A 25,589-nucleotide genomic window follows, 5' to 3' on the forward strand; every position below is an offset into this window, starting at 1 on the left:
TCCCCCTGATTGAAGTAGCTTCATAACTAAATCGGACATTAGGACTCATTGAACAGGACAGAACCGAAGGCTCATCTTTAAAAAAAATTGAAACCATAAAACAAATATGAGTAAAAAGAGAAATGATAAATAAGGGAATGTCATGATAACCAGAACACTTTGAGGACATAAAAAGATAAATAAATTGAACGCGAGAAAAGAAAATAATGAATCGAAAATATCGAGTTTAAAATGGCGAAATTCTGAACTCATTGATCCACGAGTTTGTTGACCCTGGCTTCCTTCTGGAAGAGACATGCTGTTGAATATGTTACGTATGTTGCTTTATTTCCATCGAACAGACTGACTCCCGTTGTGATGTGTTTTAAAACATCTTGTATCAAACATTTATCACTGACACCAAACATGTCAAGAGAGTTGCTCTCATGTCCTTCGAAATGGCAATTATTGAATTGGCAAGTGTCTTCTTTGTGTATGTTGGTTGTACGGACAACTTTGTATGTTGGTTGTGAGGACCACTTTGTATGTTGGTTATGCAGACCACTTTGTATGTTGGTTGTGAGGACCACTTTGTATGTTGGTTGTGAGGACCACTTCGTGTGTGTTGGTTATGCAGACCACTTTGTATGTTGGTTGTGAGGACCACTTTGTATGTTGGTTGTGAGGACCACTTTGTGTGTGTTGGTTGTGAGGACCACTTTGTATGTTGGTTGTGAGGACCACTTTGTATGTTGGTTGTGAGGACCACTTTGTGTGTGTTGGTTGTGAGGACCACTTTGTGTGAGTTGGTTGTGAGGACCACTTTGTGTGTGTTGGTTGTGAGGACCACTTTGTGTGTGTTGGTTGTGAGGACCACTTTGTATGTTGGTTGTGAGGACCACTTTGTGTATGTTGGTTGTGAGGACCACTTTGTGTGAGTTGGTTGTGAGGACCACTTTGTATGTTGGTTGTGAGGACCACTTTGTGTGTGTTGGTTGTGAGGACCACTTTGTATGTTGGTTGTGAGGACCACTTTGTATGTTGGTTGTGAGGACCATTTTGTGTGTGTTGGTTGTGAGGACCACTTTGTATGTTGGTTGTGAGGACCACTTTGTGTGAGTTGGTTCTGAGGACCACTTTGTGTGAGTTGGTAGTGAGGACCACTTTGTGTGTGCTGGTTGTGAAGACCACTTTGTGTGAGTTGGTTGTGAAGACCACTTTGTGTGAGTTGGTTGTGAGGACCACTTTGTGTGTGCTGGTTGTGAAGACCACTTTGTGTGAGTTGGTTGTGAGGACCACTTTGTGTGTGCTGGTTGTGAAGACCACTTTGTGTGAGCTGGTTGTGAGGACCACTTTGTGTGAGTTGGTTCTGAGGACCACTTTGTGTGAGTTGGTTGTGATGACCACTTTGTGTGTGCTGGTTGTGAAGACCACTTTGTGTGTGCTGGTTGCGAGGACCACTTTGTGTGAGTTGGTTGTACTTGTGGGGGACCTACAGCATGAGTTTCTTTTTAGGCTGTTGGAGTGTTAGACTTCATAGTGAACTTCCCTAGACCTAAGTGGTCAATATTGTTGGAATATACAGATTCTTCAATACATTCTCTCCACTTAAACCAAGGCATCGATACAAAAACATGTCTATGTTGATTATCTCTCATGACGTTTAAGTCTAGCATGTAACACACTTTACACTGTTCCTTTGTATCAAAGGTTTTTCTAAGATTAATGAATTTTGTCCTGGGTTTTTCTGTCTGCCAAAGTTACGGGTAAACTAGGAGCACTAAAACATCAACGTCACTTTGTTTTCCCTGCAGCACGACGTTTAAAACACAAAACTTGACAAAACTTTCCACTAGCACATTATGTTCAATAGAGAGAACAAGGTGCTCAAGCTTTATTGCTGATTGGTATCTAGTCATCTAATCATTGGCTGTTTTTAAGACATCAGGAAGTCTTCTCTCACTGCTCGTGCGCTTACCTTGTGTTGCAATTATAATATTCATATAATTTAATATTCACATGATTATTCTTGCTTAAGACTCCAACATATTTGTTCACTTTTTGTTTTATTAAGCATGTTAAGCAATAAAAGCTCTTTATGTGATTGCTGTGCTCTATTGTTTTAATTATACAAAATTAGTTCATTATTATTCAAAAAGGTGATTACAATGTTGAATTAGAAGGTCAGACCTGGTTTATGGACAACAAACAGCTGTTTATAACCTAAATGTTTCGTTTGTTTCGTTTGTTTCTTCGGTTTTTAGTTTCAGTCAATAATTTCTTAATATAGATCTAATAATACATAGATATTGAAAAGACTAACACAGAGTTGTCAAGGCTCTTAGCACATTAGGCTTGAATTAATCAGTAAGACTAACAGAGTTGCCAAGGCTCTAGCACATCTAGTTAATTAGATTCGCAATAATCAGTATGTCTAGTACTAATGTATCTAGCACATCTAGTTAATTAGATTCGCACTAATCAGTATGTCTAGTACTAATGTATCTAGCATATCTAGTTAATTAGATTCGCACTAATCAGTATGTCTAGTACTAATGTATCTAGCATATCTAGTTAATTAGATTCGCACTAATCAGTATGTCTAGTACTAATGTATCTAGCATATCTAGTTAATTAGATTCGCAATAATCAGTATGTCTAGTACTAATGTATCTAGCATATCTAGTTAATTAGATTCGCAATAATCAGTATGTCTAGTACTAATGTATCTAGCATATCTAGTTAATTAGATTCGCAATAATCAGTATGTCTAGTACTAATGTATCTAGCATATCTAGTTAATTAGATTCGCACTAATCAGTATGTCTAGTACTAATGTATCTAGTATATCTACTTAACTTTTCCTATCTTTCGTAATAATTAAAGTTTTTTCCGTGACCTTGTTTTTATAGCCATAGCGCAGGATGAGATGAAAATACTACTACACCTAATCGAATGCAAATATATGTTTTAAAACTGTTAAACTCAATACAAAAATTTAAAAATCTTATGATTCAAGTTGAATGCAAGATGTAATTTATTTTCTTTAAAAAAAAATTGTAGGATGTTTTAATATAATTTGTGAAAAGTATTATGATATTCATATTGATACAACTTAATCTAAACGTTTTAAATTATCAAGTATAAATATAGGCCTATATATAGTCATTTGTTTACAGGATGTGGTCCATAGCAACGTAGAGAGTTTAGAGTTTACGATACATCATTTATTTTGTGGTTTACATTTAGGGTCAAAGGTCATTATGTCACAGGGGAAAAAAATATGATGAGTGTCGTGTTTATTTATTTATTTATTTTTTTTCAACAAAAATAAAATGTTTTATTCCCCCATCCCATAGATTTACATTCTGAAGTGATTTATAGTTTATTTCATACAAACTGTAAAGACGTTCACTGGACCTTGTTTCACTAGCCAGCTCTAGATCTTCCATTTGTTTGTATTAACCAATGGCTAGTTCATTCAATAGTGCATTGTGTGTGTCTGTCAGCCCTGTAGCTCATTATGCCAGATATTTTCTACCTCCAGGCGAAGTGGCAGTGACTCCACCATATCTCCTGTGTCTGACAGACCAGTGTCCAAGGAGTTTGAGAACATAACACTAGATGACCTTCAGCTGGTCACCACGCTTGGCATGGGCGGATTTGGTCGAGTTGAGCTGGTGGGTCTCTAGTCCTCTGCTATTAGAACGTTGTTTTTATTGTGGTTATTATTATAATTATTTTTAATGACATTAGCAAGGTGGGAAGAGGCTCATGGCGCAGTGGCCACTGGAGTTAGTTTAAATTGCTCTCTGGTTGTCGAGATATCCACACATGACAACGTACATCATTTTAAAGCACCTTACTGTGACCTTACACACACACACACACACGCACGCACACACACACACACACACACACACACACAAACTTGCTTTGAAAAGAAAACTAGTAGCAAGAAGTCGTCTGCTATAAATATTAAATAGAACCGAGTAATAGACCCAAACCTTCGTACGTTCAAATAGCCTTTGTGTTGGGCGATGAGTCATGCTTCCATTTATGGAGGGACTATATTTCACTGCGGATGAAGTGTATCATCTCCATATGTCATTCTATTCTAAGTGATGCTAGACCTTAAACTGTTGGACCGCCCCTTGCCACTATTCTTAGATGACACTTCGGCAAAACAGAGCGATGACATTTCAAGTAATTGACATTTAAATTGCCCCACGATTGCCATGGCGACGATTCCAATGAGACTTTTGTCTCTGTCGTAGAATTAAACGTTGGCCATTTTCTGAACTTTTGCTCTTCTTTTCTAAGAGTTGTGTAGTCTAAAAATAGCCCTGATGAGAATTAGAATACATTCAAAAGCGAAATGCATTGCTGAAAGATATTACATCTAGATCGTAGTGCACAGCGAGTATATCAGCGATATCAGAAGACCCTGCAATACGATTGTCTGGAGTCTAGTGAAATTATAGACAGCTGTCTTTGTAGCTGCAAGCTATTCCTTCTATAAATGTACCTAGAATTAGATGAAATAAACCTGTCCATTGGGTTCTACCCATTAGAAAATTCTTTTTACTTCACTAAGCAGTGTCCATGCCTCTACACGCGTTACTCCTACTCACTAGGACTATGAGCAGTGGCGTAGCTATGGTGGTGGGAGGGGGTACAAATTTGAAAATCCCTTGAGGGGCCCCCAAATGGTGTCCGATTTTTTTACACTAAATATTAAGCCAATGCCATGTTATCTTGCTATTCATGTTGTTATGTAAATTAGTGACCGTTACATGTATTCCAAACATTAGACTTATTAATTTATTAAGTACATTATATCATGTCGAATGTCGAAATGCAGGGGCCCCTAAAAAGACCAAGCCCCCTCCCGGGCCCCTAAATTCATTGCTACGCCACTGACTATGAGGCTAATTGACAAAAGTAATAAATAGAGTCATATACATTTGGATTTGTTTTAACCCTTTCCTGTCTGTGTCGCAGGTTTAATTGATCTGTATTAACCCTTGCTTGTCTGTGTCACAGGTTCAGTTGAGCAAGGATAAGAGCAAGACGTTTGCATTGAAATGTTTAAAGAAGAAACACATCGTGGAGACAAGGCAACAAGAACATATCTATTCAGAGAAAAAAATTATGATGGAGGCTGACTCCCCATTTATCACAAAGTGAGTCTCCTCTTCAAGTCTGTGCGTGCGAGCATTAGTTACTGAATGTTATTGTGTGCAAGTCAATACAAAGTGTATTTGCGTAGTAACTTTCAAATGTACTTTACACGTGGATAAATAATCTTTTAAATAAATTGTGTACTTAATTTAAAGTTATTTTTAAAAAGTAAAGTTTCCCCTTTCAGACCTTGCGATCTATGGGGCAGAGGATGTGAAGCTCATCTGTTTCTTAGGCCAAGTGTCAGGGTTCGAATTATATATATATATATATATATATATACGCTGCTGCTGCTCTGCTCGTCTCTTGTCTTGTTGTGTTACTTAACTTGGCTCCTGTGGCTCACTAGGGGTTTCTTGAATATCAAATAATACTTGCTTGGTACTTCTTGGTTACTCAGAATTCATCAATACTTGCTTAACTCAAATACGAACACTTAATATACATCAACTCTAACTCCTTATATTCATGAATATCAACAATACTTTAATACTTGATAACGCACGGAATTATATCACTCTTATGAAATAGTAATACACAAAACACCAGTCCATCAACTTATAAATACATAAATGCATAAATACCAGTCCAGGAAGTAAACGTCCAACCTTCCTGGACCGGGAGCAAGACCTTACTGACGTAACACATTCTCTCGCACATTCAACGAAGACTTAATCACTCAGTTCACAACACGTGCAACACTTCGCATTCATAACAAGGGGATATAACAATCACACCAAAATATTAAACTAACATTCATTCTCGCCATACCTCTCCCTGACATCCCCCCTCTCACTATATGACTGTTATTAGATAACAGTCATTCAAATATATACATAAATATACATACATACACACACTGTGTCATACACATACTTATATACATATATATAAACATATATATCTACAAACAAATGTATACAATGTACATTAAAGTGAAATAGCCCCTATTAACCTAACAAAAGAAATATATCCAGCTAAGGCTATCACTTATATGACACTATTTACAACAAAGGGAAAGAGAGAAAAGAATAAATGAGAACAAAAAAAACAAATAGTAGCACGGAAAGTTAAATTACTATTGGAACGTACGTAAAACAGCAAAAGTATAAGAAAAGATCAGCTCCTATATATAGCAATAATATATGACAAGATACAATCTCTAATAGTTATAACAGCGTTTCATATTGTATTGGGAAAAAAAAGATGAATTCTAACAATTATAACTAATACAACTATGCTAAGTCTTGACAGTTTATCTGCTAGTAGACAATGGTCTGTGGTCAAATTGGATTGTGCAACCTCCTGGGTATCAGAGGTATCTGTCTAGGCGTTGGACACTCACGCTACTGATGACGTAATGCCACTCTCTATGTATCAGCTCTCTGCACTTTACCGGAAGGAAGCCAATCTACTTGGTGCAACACACAGCAAGCTATTTCGGATGTACTGTTTAGATAAACACAATAACTATTAAGATTTGGTACAAAAAAATAATTAAAATACATGAAGACAGACAATGCTGAATTTTCTCTATTGCCAAGTCGCACTCGGGAATTCAGGCGACCCTCATGGACATTCCCCTTCTCAGCAACTGGGAGAGGGGAAACACTACGTCAAGATTTCTTTTTTCTTTTTCTTGGAAGTTTTAGGTACAAAAACATTTGTAGCCTATTGGGGTCTGGTTTAACTTTACCCCCAACAACAACTTGACAAACTTCTTTAAGACTTTTTTTTCGTCTTCTGGGGATTTTTAGGTACAAAAACATTTGTAGCCTATTGGGGTCTGGTTTTACTTTACCAGTACCAACAACTTGATAAACTCCTTTTGTTAGGTTTAATCTCTTTAATGGTTTGTGTACTCTGTGAAATGGTCTCAGAACATGAATAATATTATTGTCAATAAACTGACAATCAATAAGTTCCTTATCAATAAGTTCCTCAGTAGTTATGACATTTTCTATTACTTCTCCAATTTCTATCTCATTAATATCATTAAGTTCCTCAATAGTTAAGACATTTTCTATTACTTCTCCAATTTCTATCTCATTAATATCATTAAGTTCCTCAGTAGTTAAGACATTTTCTATTACTTCTCTAATTTCTATCTCATTAATATCATTAAGTTCCTCAATAGTTAAGACATTTTCTATTACTTCTCCAATTTCTATCTCATTAATATCATTAAGTTCCTCAATAGTTAAGACATTTTCTATTACTTCTCCAATTTCTATCTCATTAATATCATTGGCAGTATAATTAAAATCATTTAGTTCCTTACTAGATAAGACATTCTCAATTTCTTCATTATCTTCTATCCCACTTATATTATTATCAATATCCTGACAGTTATTTTGTTCCTCATTAGTTAATATGTCATTTTCAATTTCTATTTTATAGTTCACATCTCCCTGTAATGACAGTTTTACTTCCAGTTCCATTTTCAACTTTACCACTTCTATTGCCTTTCTTTCTAATTCTAATTTTAATCTTTCTAGATCTAGTTTTTGTTGGTTTAAATCTTTTAATCTTTCTAGATCTAGTTTTTGTTGGTTTAAATCTTTTAATCTTTCTAGATCTAGTTTTTGTTGGTTTAAAACAAACTCTCGTAATTCATCACCCTGAATTCCAAACATGTGGGCCTGTTCTATTAATACCTCAATTGACTTAGGTTTAAACTCGTCCAGTTCTATTCCCAACTTTACCACTTCTATTGCCTTTCTTTCTAATTCTAAATTTAATCTTTCTAGATCTAGTTTTTGTCGGTTTAAATCTTTTAATCTTTCTAGATCTAGTTTTTGTTGGTTTAAATCTTTTAATCTTTCTAGATCTAGTTTTTGTTGGTTTAAATCTTTTAATCTTTCTAGATCTAGTTTTTGTTGGTTTAAAACAAACTCTCGTAATTCATCACCCTGAATTCCAAACATGTGGGCCTGTTCTATTAATACCTCAATTGACCTAGGTTTAAACTCGTCCATGGTAATCACAATAAGAATATTACTGAATAAGCGTAAATTAATTTATAAAGGTTAAGTTAACAAGTAACGTTCAATTCACATAAGACAATAAATTATAAAAAAGATCAACAAAAAAAAAAAAATTTCACCCTTTATCTCCACTACTGAAAAGGCAATGTACACTCGACCCTGAATGCCCGATACAACAGACAAAAGAAAACTCAACTTATCTGTGTCTGATGCCAGGAAAGAAATGACAACTCTTCCCACACGACAGTGTTGCTTTAAGAATGTAGAACTTCTGGAGTGTCAGGTCGCTGTTCGGCCTCCTTGTAAATGCTTTATGACTCAACAGCAGATTTAGAGAATGAAACAAATAGAAAACAAAATTATTCAAACATTGATATGATATTAATAGTAATAATAATGGGAGCATAAAAAAAATGATTATCTAGTCAGGTAGTACAATAATTTAATAATAATCCAACATCAATGTAGTAAAGGTAGATAAATCACGATTACTTGAGTAATTGCATTCATGTAGAATAATTCAATAGTAAGTGAATACTAGTAGTAGTAGTGTCTCTTTAAATGGCGATGTCCTTTTAAATGGCGATGTCTCTTTAAATGGCGATGTCTCTAAATCCAATAGTAAGTAAGTAGTACTAGTAGTAGTAGTAGTGTCTCATTAAATGGCGATGTCTCCTTAAATGGCAATGTCTCTATAAATGACGATGTCTCTTTAAATGGTGATGTCTCTAAATCCAATAATCCAATAGTAAGTAAGTAGTAGTAGTACTAGTAGTGTCCCTTTAAATGGTGATGTCCCTTTAAATGGTGATGTCTCTTTAAATGGTGGGTGACGCAATGACCTCGGTATACAAGAAGTAGCTGCAAGTCCACATTAGTCAATGACCTTTCGTAGAGTTCTAGTAGACTGCTTGACTTCAACAATAACGTGTTGATGGCGAAAAAAAAAAGTTCCTCCGTGTTCTCAGAAATGTAAACAATGTCAAGTTCCTCAGTGTGTGTCAAGAGACTCTCAAATACTGGCCGAACGAGGCCAAAAAATGTCAACGAGTAGTAGGTTACAAATGATACAGATTGCCTTGAATCCAACTTTAGTAGACAATGTCATGTACAATAGTTACTGTCCCAGACCGGACGAAGCTCAAAAAATTCGGTATCCTTTTCTTTGCTTGTGTTGCTTATTCTTTATTTTCTTATCGACTTCTTCAACGTGACGAATGACATAACAGGTATAACTGACCTGCCCGGACTAGCCCTCAGATAGATGTCAAGAATAACACTGTATTAGTACACCGGTTAATACACTGGTGTTTAATAATACAGGTAACAGGTACAACGATACCTGCCCGGACGAAGCCTCCAGATGTCAGAGGTCGAATTATATATATATACACGCTGCTGCTGCTCTGCTCTGCTCGTCTCTTGTCTTGTTGTGTTACTTAACTTGGCTCCTGTGGCTCACTAGGGGTTTCTTGAATATCAAATAATACTTGCTTGGTACTTCTTGGTTACTCAGAATTCATCAATACTTGCTTAACTCAAATACGAACACTTAATATACATCAACTCTAACTCCTTATATTCATGAATATCAACAATACTTTAATACTTGATAACGCACGGAATTATATCACTCTTATGAAATAGTAATACACAAAACACCAGTCCATCAACTTATAAATACATAAATGCATAAATACCAGTCCAGGAAGTAAACGTCCAACCTTCCTGGACCGGGAGCAAGACCTTACTGACGTAACACATTCTCTCGCACATTCAACGAAGACTTAATCACTCAGTTCACAACACGTGCAACACTTCGCATTCATAACAAGGGGATATAACAATCACACCAAAATATTAAACTAACATTCATTCTCGCCATACCTCTCCCTGACACCAAGGTGTCATGTGGCCAGCACAACGAACAACCGCCTTTACATTCTCCAACTTAAGTCAGGTACCTATTAGAGTTGGGTGGACTCAGGGGCGCCCTAAAAATTCCGAAATTGAAAATCCCAGTCTTCACCAAGATTCGAACCTAGGACCCCAGATTTGGATGCCAAGCGCTTAACCCCTCAACCACCGCGCCACCCCCCCCCCCCTCAAAATTATTAAGAAAATGAAAATGATTGCTGTTTCTAAGAAATAGTTTTACTTTGATCTGCAGGCTTCATAAGACGTTCCGAGACAAGAAATACGTCTATATGCTAATGGAGGTGTGTCTCGGTGGTGAGTTATGGACAATTCTCAGAGACAGGTAACTCTTACATCTAGTTGATGTCCTTGCCTGGAGCGATGACGTCTGGAAAGAAAAGGCTAACCAAAATGTTTCTTCCCTGCAGGGGACACTTTGATGACATCACTGCCAGGTTCTGTGTTGCCTGTGTACTGGAAGCGTTCTCCTATCTTCATGCCAAAGGAATCATCTACCGAGATCTGAAGCCTGAAAATTTACTGCTAGATGCCAGGGGTTATGTCAAACTGGTAGGTTCGTTGTTTTTCTGGTGTTCTCAGTTGACTTAGATGCACGCGCTTGGGGCGACAAAGCTCTAGATCTCGTCATGTGGAGAGAAGGTATACAAGCAATGGACATCGATGCTTTCAGCCCACAAAGATAATGAACCAAATATAAAAAGACTGGCGACTGTCACCAGATTCTCCAAGAGTCTTTCAAAAGCTGATTATGTGCATTGCGACAATAGTGTACAGATCAATGTGATGATCAGTAACGTTTAAATCTTTTCATGATCTCATGGTCTTTTTTTTTCCAGGGTGTATTTTTTTATGATCGAAAGTGTTGTTCATCATAATAAAAAATGTCCACAAAAACTCATTGAATTATTTTGTTAAATGTTTTTGTTTTTTGTCTTCAAGGTGGACTTTGGATTCGCCAAAAAAATTGGAGTTGGCAAAAAAACATGGACGTTCTGTGGGACGCCAGAATATGTTGCACCGGAAATAATCTTAAACAAAGGTCATGATCACTCAGCAGACTACTGGTCTTTGGGAATATTAATGTATGAGCTGCTCAATGGAACGTAAGTAAAGAACGTGTTCGAGTCTTGTCAGACCTGCTTGACATCAAGTCTTGTTTTCTGGACACTCAAGGTGTCAGTGTAAATCTGATTCTATAGCTGCCTTTCTTGTCACTGCTTTATGAGAGTCGGAGCCATCCCTTTACGAAGTCTCCTTTAAATTGTCTTTCATGTTTCCGATATTTTTAGCTGATGATTTTTTAACTCAAATACTTTTTTTTTATGACAATAATAGCACTTAACAGAGATATCAGGCTAGTTTATCTTTAAGTGCAAGCTATCATTAAATATCAGGGTCATATGAATATTTCAAACTTGGTGAGCAAACTTTTCTCAGAGATACAAGCAAACATCTCAGAGGGTCTACAAGCAAACATCTCAGAGGATCTACTAACAAACATCTCAGAGAGTCTACAAGCAAACATCTCAGAGGGTCCACAAGCAAACATCTCATAGTCTACAAGCAAACATCTCAAGAGAATCTACAAGCAAACATCTCAAGAGAATCTACAAGCAAATATCTCAGAGTCTACAAGCAAACATCTCAAGAGTCTACAAGCAAACATCTCAGAGGGTCTACAAGCAAAAAAATCTCAGAGAGTCTACAATATCTTATGTTTATTGTATTCAGAGCACTGATTCCATAGACTTGAATGTTTTTCTTTTGTTCTTATCCAATGAAATGAATCTTCTGTGTTGTGGCTGTTTCTAACCAGTTTTGTGTGGCAAAAACCGCTTGGCTGCCTATCGAGGGGGGGGGGGGGGGAGGGGGGGGGGGCTCGAGCTCGTATCTGGACTCAAGCTGAGCTGTATTGGCTGAGCGCCTAAAGGCAGCACGGAAACTAGATGCCCCCTCCCGCCTTAACAGGGCCCACAGGTTGGACCAGAGCTCTGAGCACGCTTATTAGCATGAAAGTGGCGCTAAAAAGACGTAATTTTAAAACAACAACTTAAAACTGTCTTCATTTAAAATTTGATTCAACAGACTCATGGAATTTCATTTCCATTCCATGGATTTTAACAATTTACTTTTTTAAGCGGCCCCCGAAAGGGCAAAAGACGCTATTAGTTTTGTGTGGAATGTCTTGTCTGTCCATCCGTCGCGTTTAGATCTCGTCAACTAGAAAAGATATTGAAATTCCGACATCATGATATTTTAGATCTTTCGAAGTTCTGATGCAACGGCTACTTTTTTCTTTTCTGAAAGTGAAAAATTTAATTTTTGAAATCAACTATGCAAGCAGTTTTTTCATAAAAATACACCATTTTTACAACTATTCACCATTATTAGTAACAAACACAGGAGGCTATTTAGTAAGGGAGATTGCTATTTGCCATATTATTAACACATTTATGCAAACAATTGTATATATTTTGTCAAAAAAAATTTTTTTTACAAATGTATTGCTAAGTTATGTAAGTTCTGTCACACTAACTACTACATTTACAAAAAGCTAGTTACTATTTTTTTCAAAGAGAAAAAATCTATTTAATATGCATATAAATGGAATATAATTTAAAACAACAATTAACAAGTAGTTTTTCATATTATCGCGTGATCTGCAGGATGCCTACATACCTACATGACACTTAACTAAGGATTTAAAAAAAACAACATTTTAATGAGGCTTTGAATAAGAGATAGACTCTATACAAAACAATTAGATCAATATGATAATCATTATATGAAATCAATTAGGCCAGGTTCACATCTAACTTCACATTCACTTTCACCTATCCCTTGGTCTGCTGGACCGTTGGGGTACCCTACAAGATCTGTCAACCTTCTTTCTTCTCTGTCATTTGCCTTTGATAGAATTTCATTATGATATTCTTTCTGAAAATATTGAAACCTGCCTTTTTACCTGCCTAGGGGGACCACTCCGAGTTTGAATTTATGTTTCCACACAATATGTCTTTTGTAACCTTGTTTTACTTATTTTCTTTTCATGGAAACGTATAGGGGTGGGGCGGGGGACGACTTCACTGGTGTACATTACTATACATTCAGAGCAATACAACATCATTTATTTCATGTGATGAGTTTTATGTCCATTACATTGGATATGTTATTATGAACTTGGTTGAACGCTTCACAAATGGAGTTTTACTTTGCAATTTCAATGCTGTTCATATATATATTATCATTATATATATAATGCTCTTTCTACTTTCAAAAGTTGTACAAATGATATTTCCGTTCGTTGCTGTACTCAGTTCACTAAGTATAATTAGGCAATGATCATCCTTTCTAAACTTCTCCAGACATGGAAGAGAACACACATGTATACATGGTAACGTTTGCCAGACCAGACAACAGGAAGTTAACTGGCATTTAGGACATCACTGAATGTCACACTGACATGAAATGAGGGGCTAGTTTCAAAACATCTCAACTTTTGGCTTCTTCTGAAGTAAATGGAAATAATACACACATGCCCTAATTATAAAGAATGTGTGTCGGTGCCAGTTATCAATGTGTTGTTTTTTATCGTCATGTGACAATTCAAGTTATCAAAGCGATCGCTAATAAAGTTAAAGCTAACGAATGTATACAATGGAGACATCGACCTTCTTGGTTGTAAGGTTTGACTTCCAGACCGAAGATTAATGAAGAATGTTGTATTTTCCTTGGTTATACACAGCCTCAGCTGCGACCTACATATTTTGCCATGCTTTGCCACATCCTTATAATAAGTAGGCCTACTGAGATTTTGGTAATACCATGCTATCGAAACAAAGGCAAGTAAATTTAAAGTTGTCAAATCAGCTATCATATATTATTAGTAGTAGATTAGTATTAGATGCTACCAGTAGATCCAAAGGTCTTTCTAAAACTAGTCTTTATGATACAGTACTAAGTAGACCTTGAGGATAGGACTAGCTTATCTCCCTTAAATTTTGACGAGGTTAGTAGACACATATCAGACAGATGGCGCATAGTTAGGGATAGTTTGATGTGGTAACCCATTGGGCAGCCATTCTCTTCCTCGCTTCCTGTCCCCCGGGGGTGTAAATAGAGGGTGAGTAAGTGAAACCTTTCGCAGACAAGTGATATAGGCTGCATTCATAGCTTAATAGATGGGTCAAATTGTACAACTATATCAAGACTCGCTACTCCTAGTTATTTCTGTGGTTAGAAGCTGTGATTGATGAGTCAGATCTATGTACAACAGGTTCATGTTGAACAATGTTAATGATTTAAATTATTAGAGATCAATTTGGTATCCTTACATTTGCAATGGTCTATCTGAAGTCTATCATGTTGTAAACAAAGGGGGGGGGGTTACTAATCTCTGGAAGACAGTCGTTATCATTTGATCTTCTCGGCTGGTAAGAGAGTATTATGAGATTGTTATGATTATGTTATTAGTGCGTTATAAAAGAAGCCTGAGAGTGTTATGAGTCTTATGAGAATTATATGACTGTGTTAGGAAATAGAAAACCAATGTTAGAATATGAGATCTCTGTTGGAACCCCCTCAACCTAAAGAACAATAAAGAAACTGGAACAGACGCAAAATAAAGCCGTGAGATTTATAACAAATGAAAATTCATATTTGACTAGAGTAACATCATTAGTAAAATCACTTAAACTTAGACACACTTCAGGACAGAAGACTCAAACGTAAAGTTGCAATGATGAACCTACGTAAAACACTGAACCATAATTTACAAACACAAAAACACAACGTAATAAAATACTCAGAAAGACACAAAGATAAAGGCACATTTGTTCTTACATAGGCTAGTTCTGTAAAGAAGGAAAGTCTGTCATCTATAAGATAAGATAAGATAAGATCACTGTGTCAATGTTATTAGAATGTTATACCTCATGAGTCTACCATAGTGTGTCAAATCTGTTTTGACAGTACTACGTGAATGTTATGACAGTACTACGTGAATGTTATGACAGTATTACGTGATTGTTATGACAGTATTACGTAAATGTTATGACAGTATTACGTGAATGTTATGACAGTATTACGTGAATGTTATGACAGTATTACGTGAATGTTATGACAGTATTACGTGAATGTTATGGCAGCGTTACAAGTGTGTTATGTGCTATAAATATAAGATGTTTAATGAGTTGTTCATGTGTTTGTTATTATTGTGTTGAGTGTTTTGTGTATTTAGTCATAAGAGTGTTATGAGTGTGTTATGATTTTGTTATGCCTGTATAGCTCGAGCAGTAAATGGATCTATAACTTTGTTATAATATTTTTGGCTACAGTTAACTATTATCTCTAAGTATCATTCATCTTGTACTATGCAATATTATCGTACCCGCTTCTTTCAAGGTTCAACGTGTTATTCCAAGGAATAAATCAATGAATAGTTCAAGGTGTACAAATTAGGAATTCTTGATAAGTTTTGTTTAAAGGTATATCATAACATAATGCACTTTTAGCCATTTAGAATTAAATTGTATAAGCGTTTTCGTTTATATAACAAAATAATTTCAATAAGAGGAAAGCATTGAACGTATACTGTAGGGCTTTACATTGAACGTATACTGTAGGGCTTTACATTGAACGTATACTGTAGGGCTTTACATTGAACTTATACTGTAGGGCTTTACATTGAACTTATATTGTAGGGCTTTACATTGAACTTATACTGTAGGGCTTTACATTGAACTTATACTGTAGGGCTTTACATTAAACTTATACTGTAGGGCTTTTCATTGAACTTATATTGTAGGGCTTTACATTGAACTTATACTGTAGGGCTTTACATTGAACTTATACTGTAGGGCTTTACATTAAACTTATACTGTAGGGCTTTACATTGAACTTATACTGTAGGGCTTTACATTGAACTTATATTGTAGGGCTTTACATTGAACTTATACTGTAGGGCTTTACATTGAACTTATACTGTAGGGCTTTACATTAAACTTATATTGTAGGGCTTTTCATTGAACTTATATTGTATGGCTTTTCATTGAACGTATACTGTAGGGCTTTACATTGAACTTATACTGTAGGGCTTTTCATTGAACTTATACTGTAGGGCTTTACATTGAACTTATACTGTAGGGCTTTACATTGAGCTTATACTCTCGGTCTTTACATTGAACTTATACTGTAGGGCTTTTCATTGAACTTATACTGTAGGGCTTTACATTGAACTTATACTCTCGGTCTTTTCATTGAACTTATATTGTAGGGCTTTACATTGAACTTATACTGTAGGGCTTTACATTGAACTTATACTCTCGGTCTTTACATTGAACTTATACTGTAGGGCTTAACATTGAACTTATACTGTAGGGCTTTACATTGAACTTATACTGTAGGGCTTTACATTGAACTTATACTGTAGGGCTTTACATTGAACTTATATTGTAGGGCTTTACATTGAACTTATAGTCTCGGTCTTTTCATTGAACTTATACTGTAGGGCTTTACATTGAACTTATACTGTAGGGCTTTACATTGAACTTATATTGTAGGGCTTTACATTGAACTTATATTGTAGGGCTTTACATTGAACTTATATTGTAGGGCTTTACATTGAACTTATACTCTCGGTCTTTTCATTGAACTTATACTGTAGGGCTTTACATTGAACCTATATTGTAGGGCTTTACATTGAACTTATATTGTAGGGCTTTATACTGAACTTATATTGTAGGGCTTTACATTGAACTTATATTGTAGGGCTTTACATTGAACTTATACTGTAGGGCTTTACATTGAACTTATACTGTAGGGCTTTACATTGAACTTATACTCTCGGTCTTTACATTGAACTTATATTGTAGGGCTTTACATTGAACTTATACTGTAGGGCTTTACATTGAACTTATACTGTAGGGCTTTACATTGAACTTATACTGTAGGGCTTTACATTATACTTATACTGTAGGTCTTTACATTGAACTTATACTGTAGGGCTTTACATTGAACTTATACTGTAGGTCTTTACATTGAACTTATATTGTAGGGCTTTACATTGAACTTATACTGTAGGGCTTTACATTGAACTTATACTCTCGGTCTTTACATTGAACTTATACTGTAGGGCTTAAAATTGAACTTATACTGTAGGGCTTTACATTGAACTTATACTGTAGGGCTTTACATTGAACTTATACTGTAGGGCTTTACATTGAACTTATATTGTAGGGCTTTACATTGAACTTATACTCTCGGTCTTTTCATTGAACTTATACTGTAGGGCTTTACATTGAACTTATATTGTAGGGCTTTACATTGAACTTATATTGTAGGGCTTTCATTGAACTTATATTGTAGGGCTTTACATTGAACTTATACTCTCGGTCTTTTCATTGAACTTATACTGTAGGGCTTTACATTGAACCTATATTGTAGGGCTTTACATTGAACTTATATTGTAGGGCTTTATATTGAACTTATATTGTAGGGCTTTACATTGAACTTATATTGTAGGGCTTTACATTGAACTTATACTGTAGGGCTTTACATTGAACTTATACTGTAGGTCTTTACATTGAACTTATACTGTAGGGCTTAAAATTGAACTTATACTGTAGGGCTTTACATTGAACTTATACTGTAGGGCTTTACATTGAACTTATACTGTAGGTCTTTTCATTGAACTTATACTGTAGGGCTTTACATTGAACTTATATTGTAGGGCTTTACATTGAACTTATATTGTAGGGCTTTACATTGAACTTATACTCTCGGTCTTTTCATTGAACTTATACTGTAGGGCTTTACATTGAACCTATATTGTAGGGCTTTACATTGAACTTATATTGTAGGGCTTTATATTGAACTTATATTGTAGGGCTTTACATTGAACTTATATTGTAGGGCTTTACATTGAACTTATACTGTAGGGCTTTACATTGAACTTATACTGTAGGGCTTTACATTGAACTTATACTCTCGGTCTTTACATTGAACTTATATTGTAGGGCTTTACATTGAACTTATACTGTAGGGCTTTACATTGAACTTATACTGTAGGGCTTTACATTAAACTTATACTGTAGGGCTTTTCATTGATCTTATATTGTTGGGCTTTACATTGAACTTATACTGTAGGGCTTTACATTGAACTTATACTGTAGGGCTTTACATTAAACTTATACTGTAGGGCTTTACATTGAACTTATACTGTAGGGCTTTACATTGAACTTATATTGTAGGGCTTTACATTGAACTTATACTGTAGGGCTTTACATTGAACTTATACTGTAGGGCTTTACATTAAACTTATATTGTAGGGCTTTACATTGAACTTATTTTGTAGGACTTTACATTGAACTTATACTGTAGGGCTTTACATTGAACTTATATTCTCGGTCTTTTCATTGAACTTATATTGTATGGCTTTTCATTGAACGTATACTGTAGGGCTTTACATTGAACTTATACTGTAGGGCTTTTCATTGAACTTATACTGTAGGGCTTTACATTGAACTTATACTGTAGGGCTTTACATTGAGCTTATACTCTCGGTCTTTACATTGAACTTATACTGTAGGGCTTTTCATTGAACTTATACTGTAGGGCTTTACATTGAACTTATACTCTCGGTCTTTTCATTGAACTTATATTGTAGGGCTTTACATTGAACTTATACTGTAGGGCTTTACATTGAACTTATACTCTCGGTCTTTACATTGAACTTATACTGTAGGGCTTAACATTGAACTTATACTGTAGGGCTTTACATTGAACTTATACTGTAGGGCTTTACATTGAACTTATACTGTAGGGCTTTACATTGAACTTATATTGTAGGGCTTTACATTGAACTTATAGTCTCGGTCTTTTCATTGAACTTATACTGTAGGGCTTTACATTGAACTTATACTGTAGGGCTTTACATTGAACTTATATTGTAGGGCTTTACATTGAACTTATATTGTAGGGCTTTACATTGAACTTATATTGTAGGGCTTTACATTGAACTTATACTCTCGGTCTTTACATTGAACTTATATTGTAGGGCTTTACATTGAACTTATACTGTAGGGCTTTACATTGAACTTATACTGTAGGGCTTTACATTGAACTTATACTGTAGGGCTTTACATTGAACTTATACTGTAGGTCTTTACATTGAACTTATACTGTAGGGCTTTACATTGAACTTATACTGTAGGTCTTTACATTGAACTTATATTGTAGGGCTTTACATTGAACTTATACTGTAGGGCTTTACATTGAACTTATACTCTCGGTCTTTACATTGAACTTATACTGTAGGGCTTAAAATTGAACTTATACTGTAGGGCTTTACATTGAACTTATACTGTAGGGCTTTACATTGAACTTATACTGTAGGGCTTTACATTGAACTTATATTGTAGGGCTTTACATTGAACTTATACTCTCGGTCTTTTCATTGAACTTATACTGTAGGGCTTTACATTGAACTTATATTGTAGGGCTTTACATTGAACTTATATTGTAGGGCTTTCATTGAACTTATATTGTAGGGCTTTACATTGAACTTATACTCTCGGTCTTTTCATTGAACTTATACTGTAGGGCTTTACATTGAACCTATATTGTAGGGCTTTACATTGAACTTATATTGTAGGGCTTTATATTGAACTTATATTGTAGGGCTTTACATTGAACTTATATTGTAGGGCTTTACATTGAACTTATACTGTAGGGCTTTACATTGAACTTATACTGTAGGGCTTTACATTGAACTTATACTCTCGGTCTTTACATTGAACTTATATTGTAGGGCTTTACATTGAACTTATACTGTAGGGCTTTTCATTGAACTTATACTGTAGGGCTTTACATTGAACTTATACTCTCGGTCTTTTCATTGAACTTATATTGTAGGGCTTTACATTGAACTTATACTGTAGGGCTTTACATTGAACTTATACTCTCGGTCTTTTCATTCAACTTATACTGTAGGGCTTTACATTGAACTTATACTGTAGGGCTTTACATTGAACTTATATTGTAGGGCTTTACATTGAACTTATATTGTAGGGCTTTACATTGAACTTATATTGTAGGGCTTTACATTGAACTTATACTCTCGGTCTTTTCATTGAACTTATACTGTAGGGCTTTACATTGAACCTATATTGTAGGGCTTTACATTGAACTTATATTGTAGGGCTTTATATTGAACTTATATTGTAGGGCTTTACATTGAACTTATATTGTAGGGCTTTACATTGAACTTATACTGTAGGGCTTTACATTGAACTTATACTGTAGGGCTTTACATTGAACTTATACTCTCGGTCTTTACATTGAACTTATATTGTAGGGCTTTACATTGAACTTATACTGTAGGGCTTTACATTGAACTTATACTGTAGGGCTTTACATTGAACTTATACTGTAGGGCTTTACATTGAACTTATACTGTAGGTCTTTACATTGAACTTATACTGTAGGGCTTTACATTGAACTTATACTGTAGGTCTTTACATGGAACTTATATTGTAGGGCTTTACATTGAACTTATACTGTAGGGCTTTACATTGAACTTATACTCTCGGTCTTTACATTGAACTTATACTGTAGGGCTTAAAATTGAACTTATACTGTAGGGCTTTACATTGAACTTATACTGTAGGGCTTTACATTGAACTTATACTGTAGGTCTTTTCATTGAACTTATACTGTAGGGCTTTACATTGAACTTATATTGTAGGGCTTTACATTGAACTTATATTGTAGGGCTTTACATTGAACTTATACTCTCGGTCTTTTCATTGAACTTATACTGTGAACTTATACTCTCGGTCTTTACATTGAACTTATATTGTAGGGCTTTACATTGAACTTATACTGTAGGGCTTTACATTGAACTTATACTGTAGGGCTTTACATTGAACTTATACTGTAGGTCTTTACATTGAACTTATACTGTAGGGCTTTACATTGAACTTATACTGTAGGTCTTTACATTGAACTTATACTGTAGGTCTTTACATTGAACTTATACTGTAGGGCTTTACATTGAACTTATACTGTAGGTCTTTTCATTGAACTTATACTGTAGGGCTTTACATTGAACTTATACTCTAGGGGATGGGTTCTCAACATGTGGGTCGCGACCCCTTTGGGGGGTCGAATGACCATTCGCCAGGAGTCGCCTAAGACCATCGGAAGTTTCGTGTTTTTTTTTTTGTTTTTTTTTTTGTCATACGATTTCTGAAGTGTTGTAACAAGCACATTTGTACCATAGATATAATTCATTAAAGATAACCTTTTTTATTTGTAATTTAAGCACAAATTTATTTTACACTAAATAAAATTACATAAAGCTTTTGTCATGTAAATATATCATGGATGTCAGATATATACATTTAAAATTTGATTATGATTTTATAACATTAGCAATATCACATTTAGGGTCTATCTAGGCATATGAACGAAATAAATTTTACGGTTGAGGGTCGCCACCTAGTGAGTAATCGTATTAGGGGGTCCCAGAGCTAAAGCTGATGAGAACCGCTGCTCTAGGGCTTAACACTTTCAAAAAAACTGAATGGGTAGCGGTAATCAAATAGATTTGATACGAAAATCAACTGCAACGCATTGAGATATTGCGAGTTTGTATTTAGTTGGCAACAGTTCGCGTCCATAACAACGTTTAAAGTTTGTCATGAAATTTGGAATCTAACCTCAAGATTTAGTTCCAATGTATTTGTATCCACCATTTATTATGACAGATTAGGTAGTGAGTCTAAAATCAAATCTGAAACACCTCTCTCTCTCTCTCTCTCTCTCTCTCTCTCTTTATTTCACCGGATCTAGAATTAGGTCATATATAAAGTGTTTGTCAAAAAAAAAATTTGATATGATTTGATTGAGGTTCTTTTTCTATCTAATGGTTCAATAAATAAAAAGATGTTTTTGTGCATTCTAGTAAACATTGAAGAAAAACCAAAGAGTGCATGTTGGTAAGAATGACAAGAAAGTGAGAAAAGGGAAAGAGGGAGAGAACCAGAGAAAGGGGAGGTAAGAGTCAGAACGCACAGAAAGTCAATGGTGCGATCGAAAATGGAAATGGCCCAACATGTTGCAATATCAGTTTTGTTCATTCCCCCACAGGATTATTGTGTATTGATTAAAAATTGACCCTCTACTATTCCTATGCTAATAAATAAAGAAATAATCTCCGGATAAGGATAAATAAGCTGAACAGGAAATGCTCTAAAGTAGACATAATATAATACATTTAATAGAAGCTGTGTTACGCTATTTTAAATAATTACAGATACAATGAAAAGAAAAAGTCCGAAACTATTCCAGTGGTGTTTAAACTTGAAAGGAAAGTATCTTTATTGACATTTTAAATTGGAAAAAACAAGATCTCAGACTACACTCATTGTAATTAAAAGCCTTAGAAAGATTTAATATCATTCAATGACAGCTGATTTCTGAACTGAGTGGTTTTTATAAGCCATAACTTATGTATTCGTTAAATAATATGTCATAACGCTTACAAAGACCTATAAAAATTACAGTACAATATTCAGTAGTAATAAAATCAAAACATGATATTCTCAAAAATAAAAACAATAAAATGCTCAGAAATATGTAAAAACACTACAATACTTAAAAATACATAAAACCAATACAAAACAGTTCTTATGAAAAAATAAAGGTAAAAACACTTACATACAATTTTTCTCCTAAAGCATCTTTCTATGTTTAGTTTTCAAATAAAACAGATTGCCAGGTAACTCTATAAGAAAGTTCTGTTTCAATCATTAGAGTAAACAACTGATCACGGCTAAGGGTGAAACATTTAAGGAACTTCTGCTCAGTTCTAAGTTGATAATAAATGGTATTCAGTGACTGACATGACATATATGAACTGTGAGACCATCCATGCTGCCATTAGGAATATTCAATTTTTTTTTAATTTGCTTTTTTTTTTTTGGTGGTGGGGGGGGGAGGAGGCATTTAATTTTTGTTTAAAAATTCTAAAGTAAAATAAATCATCATAAGCCTTACCACCTTCTTTTTTAGTCACCAAGTACCAGATAGATGGTATGATTTTTTCGCCATATTTCTTCACATACTTTTCCCTCATTTATCAGCATTTTCCCCACATTTTAGAATCACTTTTTCCATGCACATTTTTTCCCACACATGTTGCCGCTTAAATCAGTTTTTTTTTTTTTAAATCTTAAGTTAATTCTCTTTCTCTTCCTACTGACTAGATAAACACTAAAAAGTGAATAGACGTCCGTGTTGTAAGTGACATTTCAATTGACTCTCACTTCTTAGACTCTTCTTGAAAGGAGAAAATGCATGGAAGATGCTGCAGTGTTAAGATATCAAGTCTACGTAATTAAGTATACAATTATTTTTTTTTTGGGGGGGGGGGGTTAAGGCGGTGGAGAAATGGCTAAACCATGCTAAACGAAAAGAAGTACGCAATACTTTGAGCTGCTGTTTGTTTTATTTATTTAAAGATAGATTTAGGACAATGCAAAGAACATAAACAATTATAATTTCTGATCTAGTTATCTTTCTTGACTGTTTTATTTATTTAGAGATAGTTTTGGAAAGAGGTGAGGAATGCTTATAAGATAACAACCATGATTTCTGATCTAGTTATCTCTCTTGTCTGTTTTTTTAATGTTGCTTTAGTTTGTTAGTGGATATACAATCGAAAATCGACTACCTCACCAGTTTAGCATATTGTGTCAAATCTGTATGTCTGGCGCTCTCTTGAGTATGGCCATGGTTTGTGTACACCTTATTTAGCCCGAAGTAAGCCCCAGATCTGTTTAAGTGGATCACTGGCGCCCCAGAGCTATCAGACATGATGGCAGCCTTGTCCACAAAATTTACATGTCATTTGTACATCTCACAAGAAACTGATCCAACTGGAGGGGACGTTCCACACGGCACTAACAGATGGAGAAAATATCTTTTAACGTTCATCTTGAAATTCAGCCATTGAAATTTTGTACATCTTTACGTTCTGTGTCCTATGTCCCGAATGATAGAAATGTAAACACAAGATGATACGAAGGATATAATAAAAATGTTGCTATAATATTTAGCCTTGAAGTTTATTTTCTGGATATCTTCCAGTCGTAGCACTGAGCTGTGAAAGTGACCCTAATACAATGAGTTCTTGACTGCACATAATGAATGTTGGAAGATAAAATTATCTTAACTTCGTCCCTTTCTTCTGTTTTCTTACCATCCACTAACACTAAACGTAGGAGCGACGTGTCACTGACCATCATCCGAATGATAATATTTGAAAACAAAGTCATGAAAAAAAATTCTTTGCTAGTTCTAGTTTCTATCCAAAACTCTTGTCTATTACCATGTAAATTATTTTAGTCTTAGTGACTACTGTAAAGAAAAGCTGTGAGAATTATTTGTGTACGTCTGTCCTTTCTGTTTAGATCTCAAAAGCTAAAATGCGGGAAATAAACTGATAAATTTGGAAAAAGTATGTGAGGAAATATGTGAAAAAATCAACCTATGTTATTAACCTATTTTACCAACCTATGTTATCTTTATGTCACTTCGTTCTTCTTTTCCTAAAACCTGTTCCATTCCGTAGTTATCTTAGGTCCAATAACATTCATATCAGTGTGTTTTAATTGTCAACTTATTCTTCGCGTCTACAAGCAATGATAAAAAATTATCTAAAAACTCTCTCTCTCTCTCTCTCTCTCTCTCTCTTTCTCTCTCTCTCTCTCTTTCTTCCTTTCATTCAGTTTAGTTCCATAATGCCAGAATATATCCGATAAATATTTCCTTGTCCAGAAGACAGTGCAGGCCAATTAAAATATTAGCTTAAAACAAAACGAAATAAACAGATACAAATATTATTGACATGCTCACATTTGTTCTTCAACAGCCCCCCGTTTTCAGGGTCGGATCCAATGAGAACGTACAACATCATTCTGAAAGGCGTTGACCACATAGAATTCCCAAAGAAAATCAGTCGAAGTGCGCATGTCCTGATCAAGAAACTCTGCCGAGATAACCCGATGGAAAGACTAGGCTACGGCAAGAATGGCATCAGTGACATCAGGAAAAACAAGTAATTTTTTTTTAAAACATAGTTTACAGTTTACCTATAGCTATAACCTGTTACACGAACGGCAAGGGATACTTATACATATGCATGATATTGAGCAGACGATATGTGGAACAGACGGATTTAAGAGGTCCAAGGAGGACAACATCCTGTTGGTCAGATTGAGTTCTTGCAGATCAGGAAAACAAAGTGTAAGAAAGGGGGGCAACTTCCGTCACTTTTGCCTTACATTTCTTATATAAAACAGTTGTTACATATTTGTTTACTTGTCCAGTGAACTAAACCATCTAGGACGTGATGCGGTGATGCGTGACCTGTTTGGACACAGTTTAGTTATTTGTTAATAATTAACTTGCTATGCCAGTAGTTTAGGCATTCCCTTG

At 35.1% G+C, this 25,589-nt stretch overlaps 1 protein-coding gene and 1 long non-coding RNA gene across 15 annotated transcripts in view; one reads left to right on the forward strand and one right to left on the reverse strand.

Annotated features, from left to right (window-relative positions):
- The window catches only part of LOC106054487 (cGMP-dependent protein kinase 1-like), a 275,978-nt gene that overhangs the window by 246,380 nt on the left and 4,009 nt on the right, over nucleotides 1-25,589 (forward strand). For all 14 annotated transcript variants that reach the window (XM_056020546.1, XM_056020547.1, XM_056020548.1 and 11 more), the window contains 6 exons: nucleotides 3,527-3,659; nucleotides 5,026-5,165; nucleotides 10,321-10,410; nucleotides 10,496-10,637; nucleotides 11,028-11,191; nucleotides 25,024-25,209. In XM_056020546.1, the coding sequence (XP_055876521.1) occupies nucleotides 3,527-3,659; nucleotides 5,026-5,165; nucleotides 10,321-10,410; nucleotides 10,496-10,637; nucleotides 11,028-11,191; nucleotides 25,024-25,209 (855 nt within the window). The remainder of the gene's footprint in view (nucleotides 1-3,526; nucleotides 3,660-5,025; nucleotides 5,166-10,320; nucleotides 10,411-10,495; nucleotides 10,638-11,027; nucleotides 11,192-25,023; nucleotides 25,210-25,589) is intronic.
- Nucleotides 5,633-10,042, reverse strand: LOC129924605 (uncharacterized). The gene is made up of 2 exons (XR_008776606.1): nucleotides 8,270-10,042; nucleotides 5,633-6,612 (listed from the first exon to the last, which is right to left on the reverse strand). It is a non-coding gene; the product is annotated as an uncharacterized LOC129924605 (long non-coding RNA).

The sequence above is a fragment of the Biomphalaria glabrata genome, chromosome 2 (assembly GCF_947242115.1).
Source record: "Biomphalaria glabrata chromosome 2, xgBioGlab47.1, whole genome shotgun sequence".
In the NCBI taxonomy this organism is placed as follows: domain Eukaryota; kingdom Metazoa; phylum Mollusca; class Gastropoda; family Planorbidae; genus Biomphalaria; species Biomphalaria glabrata.